Consider the following 5,675-nt stretch of genomic DNA (forward strand, 5'->3'; position numbering starts at 1 on the left):
AATCGTGACTTTTTACTTGTTTTGTATGCAGACAAAGACCACAATAAATGTACCAGCATTTCTCTGAGCTCCCCACACAAGGTGTAACTTATATGCTTGTAACAGGAAATACTACATAAACAACGACAAGGACAATAACAGTAAAATGAATACTGATAGATGATTATAATAATAGATTTTATTATTTTTAAGAAGTTTAAAATTAAATGGGAAATCATGAAGGAACAGAGACATTAATGTTGACATCTTTGTGAATAAACAGATAGGTTAGATAAGTTCTTGAGCAATCTTTTCTAACTTAGTAATGTTTATATAAGATGTATGTTTGATATTTGTGATATTTTTGGTGTATTTTGTAGTGTGAAATGTGGCTTTTGTATTTTTTTCCTGTGCATTGAATCATAACGTTTGTCAGCCTATTATTATTAGTAGTATTACACCTTTGTGGCTTAGTGCAAGTGTGCAGGGGTTACCTTTTGTTATTTCATATGATAGAAATGACAAATAAAAAATGTTTGCAAAAAGTACAGTTAGTATCTTATTTAAGTGCATTTCCATCAATGTGATGAAAAAAAGCCCATGTCAATATAATGAGAAACTATCTCAAAATGACTTATCTCAAAATAATGATTTAAAATCTCAAAGTAATGAGATGCTAATAAGTCATAAGATAGGTCATCATTTTGAGATCATTTCTGATTATTTTGAGATACTAAGTCTTTGTTTCTCATGACAATGACTTGCATTTTTATTTCATCACATTGGTGGAAATGGGCTTCCATAATTCTACATCAACAAAAACATTAGTGGCAATTCCCAAGTTTTATTCCAATTAATATTCTCAATTAAGTGATTTCAAAGACATTTTGTGAAGGACCCACTCTGCTTTAAACTTTACACTCGTGACGTCTCTCCAATACGTGCTACGTCACGGGCGTGCGTCAGTCTAAAATGTAAACACAGGAGCAGCTTCCTCAGTTTGTTGGTTAGCTCCCATCAAGTGCCAGCGTTTAATGTTTCAACCGCGAAAGGTTTGCAGTCGTCGCCACGTTGACTATCAGTGTTAATTATAATCCAAGCGGTATTAGACGGTGTGATAAACTCTTTTTTTAAGCTTTACAACAACGCATCAAGTTGCTACCATAAAGCTAATCTCGGCTATAGCTAATAACACTCAGATGTGTTGAGTTACTGTGCGGAGGAGTTAGACGCAGCATCACCTCGGCTCTTCAGCTACACGCTTCAATGGTGCTTTCCTTGGTGAGCCTTTGTGCCAGGGAGGTGGTGAGTGACCACAGCTCATCGCCCTGCTGGCTGAGATGGGTGCCCAGGGAGCTGTACAGACCGCTGCTGGAGGCCTCCTTCAGAAGCAGCAGACCGCTGGCTGTGGGCGAGCTGGTGCAGAGATGGCCTGAACGCATCCTGCGTGTCGGAGGACGAAGGAAACGGGGGCAGACATCCCCAAACCGACTTTGCATCCAGGCTCTGTTACTCGCAGTTGTCAGAGGACTCTCGGATCAAGGGTGAGAAGTAGTTTAGGCTATCTGTTTAAAAAAAAATCATAATCAGACTCTTTCGCCAAGTAGCAAGTACAAGGAACTCAATGTGGTCAAAATGTCAACAGGAAAAGCAATGAACATGAACCTTAAACAATAATTATAGCCACAAACAACTTTGTAACTATGTGTATCAACAGAATGTACAGTATATGTTCATTTAATGAAAAAATCAAATCTGTATACAGGGTTGGGGAGGTTACTTTAGAAATGTAATAGATTACTAGTTACCTTATTTGAAATGTAATTTTGATTACTTAATCAAAGTAATGTAACTTATTTGATTACTTTTTGACTACTTTTCTAACTTTTTTAAGCCCACCAATGTTCAGGTGTTTTTCATGGACACTGACATGATTTATAAGGGAGATCATTATTTATAAAGCAAGATTTATCTCTCATTTGAACATGTATTCATTAGCTCATGTAGATATATATTTTATGAAAATAGTCAAAAGTCTAGCATGGGCTTTATTGGTAATGTGACACCATTTAAGCCCATGTGTGCTCCAAATAAGCCCACTTTATGATTTTATTTACAAAATATTAAAACATATATTTATTTTAAAAAATTAAAAACAGCAATACATGTATTCAGTAACATGTTAAATATTTTTAAAAATAGCAAAATCTTAAAGGTCTGACTTCAGATGTAACCCCTTTTTGGTATGTTTACACATACACTGTCCTTGTTAAAGATAGCTACTGCCTGAGGAGAGAGGCTGTGGGGGTGGCGGTTAATCCTGGTTCTTGGTGCTTTCAGTCTGTTCCTCTGAGAAGGAAGTGTTTGTAACATCTGAGGCCTATTTCTCTTTCCTAGGTGTGCACTGCAAGCTCTGGACCTCTCTGGACTGCAAGGAGACGAGGGAGGGATGGGAGACCCGATGGGTGGCTGGTCTCTTACTGTAGCTCTCTGCACCATGGTTGTCCAGGCCAGAGCTGGAGCACAGAGGGCACAGAAGAGAGAAGGAGAGCGGGATAGGAAAAGGATTTCGGCTCTGGAGAGAGAAAAAGATGTGAAAAGAGAGAGAGGGGAGAGGAAGAGGGTAAAGGAACCGAATGGCAAAGAGGCAAACACAGACAGTAGGGAGCTGGTCATAAGTGACGGGGAGAGGATGCAATCATCTGGGGTTCTCAGTGAGGAGGAGTTGATTAAGGGAGTAAGGAGGAGGATGGAGGTAGAGAGGAAAAGAGGGAGCACAGTGATGGGTGTAGCAGGCAGCAGAAAGGACAGTGAAGAAAAAGATGTGGATACTGATGTGTTGGTGCATGTAAGAGCCGATCTTTTTGTCAACGCTCGCTCTTGGGAGCGTGTCCGTGTGGCTCTGAATACAGCGGGACCCCTCAAGCTTCAGTGCAGGTACCTCCGCGTGGAGGAGATTTCAGTTTCAAGCATCAAGACCCTGCTAGAGCTTCTACCTCAGCAGGGTCTTCTGGGGATCGATATTCGCTACAGCAGTCTCGGGGTGGCTGGTTTGGCTGAGCTGCTACCTATGATCTCTAACTTCCCTGCACTGAACTCCCTCCGCCTCCACTACTGTAATTTGGATTTTCGTAGAGACCACCCTGGCCAAGAAGAGGCATTGAGGGACCTGTCACAGGGTTTGACACAGCTGCAACAACTGCGACGGCTCAGTCTCACTGCACTCCGCTTACCTGGACAACTTCGTGTGCTACTCAGGTATGGCATTAAATCCCCATTAGATGAAAACTACCAAAAACTCTAACTAACAATAGGACATTGCATTTAAAACTTTAATTGAATATTAATTAGAACTTAAATATTCTTCCTGTTCTCCTGTTTTTCATTTCAGCTCACTGCCTCAGCCTCTAGAGATACTGGAGCTGCCATATTTGAGCCTGAGTCCAGCCGACCTTGCCTATCTGTCCGGCAGCCATCATGCTTCCACGCTGCAGCAGCTGGATCTGAGTGAAAACCGTTTGGATGAAATCACCCTGCCCTCTATTCGCCGCCTCCTCTCCCAGGCCTCTAGCAGCCTGCAGCACCTCTGTTTGAGTGGCTGTGGCCTGACTGACGGCCTGCTGGGGCTCTTGCTGCCTTCACTGGGGATGTGCTCAGCCCTCAAGAGCTTAGCATTCGCCCTGAATCCGCTCTCCATGGCTGGCCTCTTGGACCTGTTGAGGACAGCAGTGAGAATGCCCTCCCTCCGACATTTGCTGTATCCCAACCCCCTGGAGGACTACCAGCCGGGCCTTCCTGACCTACCCTCTAGCGCCCAACTCTTAGACTGGCCGCTGGATGAAGCCACAGACCTCAACACGACAAGCAGCCAGCTCAACAAGGTGCTGCTGGACAGCGGACGCTCTGACCTCTTCCTGACCTGTGACCTGCTCAATTATGATAAAGACTTGTTGGACTAGAGCAGAGGCCAAAACAATGACGCAGGTGCTTTGTGGGATTGCTCGTGGACAAAGAGCAGCGCAATGTTCATTAGCCTGATAGTCAGATGCTAAATATGGTGTATTCTTTTAAAAAATATGTATCCTTTTTTTGTTCGTTTTTTACCTTTTCTTTATCGCAATCCTTCTCATGAAATTATTATTTATTTATGCTTTCTCTTTTAATAAAACGTGAATGGAACAAGACAGCAAGACAGTACTCTACAATACAGACATCAGCCAAAACTGATATGATGAACTGATAAACCAATATCACGTTACCGTGGCATTGGGGAAAAGAAAAGATCATTGGGTCACATTGGTTTGTTCTTGTTGGGAGCATGTTATCAACAGAAAATGGATTTCAAAATTTGGTTTAGTGGGCTGATAGAAGAGCACGAGATAAGGTTTCTTCCTTTTTTGGAATACGGGAATCTGCAGTTTTTAAGATTTATTAGTCTCACACATACACTCAGACCACATAACCTCTACTTTTTGGCAAAGACAATACAGGAATTCAACACTTCAATCAAAAGGTGCCAAACTACAATAACTTCACTTGATGACTGTATAAATTAAACTTTTGCATATGAATCACTGCTGGTTTTATACCAAAAACAAGTTAATGCTTTATAATCAGTTTAGTAAGATAGTTGGGAAGTTCATAGCCTGTACTTTTCTATACACAAGGCAATTATCCAAATATCTGCTGGGCTACTGCATGTGCGTACTGCACAGTAACTATTGCTGCAGTATGTCTGACAGTGGATAACTTTATAATGAATGTTTGCTTAATATTTGTACAAGTTTTCCTTAAATAGGAAATGATTGTTACTGCAAAATATTTAGGTTAATCTGACTTCTGTACCAAATGACCGCGTTTTCTTGTAATAATGTTCATGCTGTTTTATTTTACAAATTTGTCATGCTATATTTCTTCAATATTTGTTTAAAATGGTCAGGATTGTGATTTTTGTATTCATTCAGCTTGTTTAATGAATCCTACATATCACCAACATCAGGAAATGAATGTACCAAATCACCCTTGTACCACATGAATGCATTTATATGCTGTGAGTCACGCAATAAATCAATCCTAAAGGCAACGTTTTCAGAGTCATTTTAATGATAAAAAATGGGAATGTTAAGGCAACAGAAGGTAAAAGGCATCATCTGTAGTACTCCACATAAGACTGCTGTTGAATGAAGAAGCGGTGCGGTAAGGCCTTCAGCCAGTCCTCCTCTGAGCAGATGTGAAAGGGGTACAGAGTGACTCGGGGTAACGGCAAAGAAATGAAGTTGGGAAAGTGCATGAGAAAGGGCCGACTTCGCAGGGGAGGCAAAATTATACCTACAAGACATAAATGTATTTGACCTTTATAAAACATATTTATTCCAGAAGCAAACAGCGATATATAATTAGTAGTCTTTGCCAAACGTGAAGTGAAATCTTACCCGAGGGTCTGCGTATCCTGGCCATGCTGTAAGTCTCTCCTAGACGAAGGATTGGCTGGTAGCTACTACACACAAATAGACACAACAGTAAAAGATTTGTAGCATCTACTGTATACAGAAGAAACGTATATATAAGACTTTCACATACCAGTCATATAAGGGCAGAAGCACTGTGTTTTTCTTTCCAGTGGGTGCAACACATCGGGCCTTTTTGAACTCCTCTTTTTGGACACAGCAGAAGTAATTCAGCACGTCCGCAATGGT

General features: G+C 41.1%; 1 protein-coding gene across 1 annotated transcript; it reads left to right on the forward strand.

Moving 5' to 3' along the window:
* Positions 1 to 957: 957 nt before the first annotated feature.
* si:ch73-174h16.4 (leucine-rich repeat-containing protein 14) lies at positions 958 to 4,837 on the forward strand. Its single transcript, XM_053342461.1, has 3 exons — positions 958 to 1,523; positions 2,377 to 3,237; positions 3,371 to 4,837. Exons 1-3 carry the CDS (start codon positions 1,246 to 1,248, stop codon positions 3,936 to 3,938), a joined length of 1,707 nt encoding a protein of 568 aa, XP_053198436.1. The 5' UTR covers positions 958 to 1,245; the 3' UTR covers positions 3,939 to 4,837.
* The last annotated feature ends 838 nt before the right edge of the window (positions 4,838 to 5,675 follow it).

The sequence above is a fragment of the Scomber japonicus genome, chromosome 21, assembly GCF_027409825.1.
Source record: "Scomber japonicus isolate fScoJap1 chromosome 21, fScoJap1.pri, whole genome shotgun sequence".
Taxonomy (NCBI): Eukaryota; Metazoa; Chordata; class Actinopteri; order Scombriformes; family Scombridae; genus Scomber; species Scomber japonicus.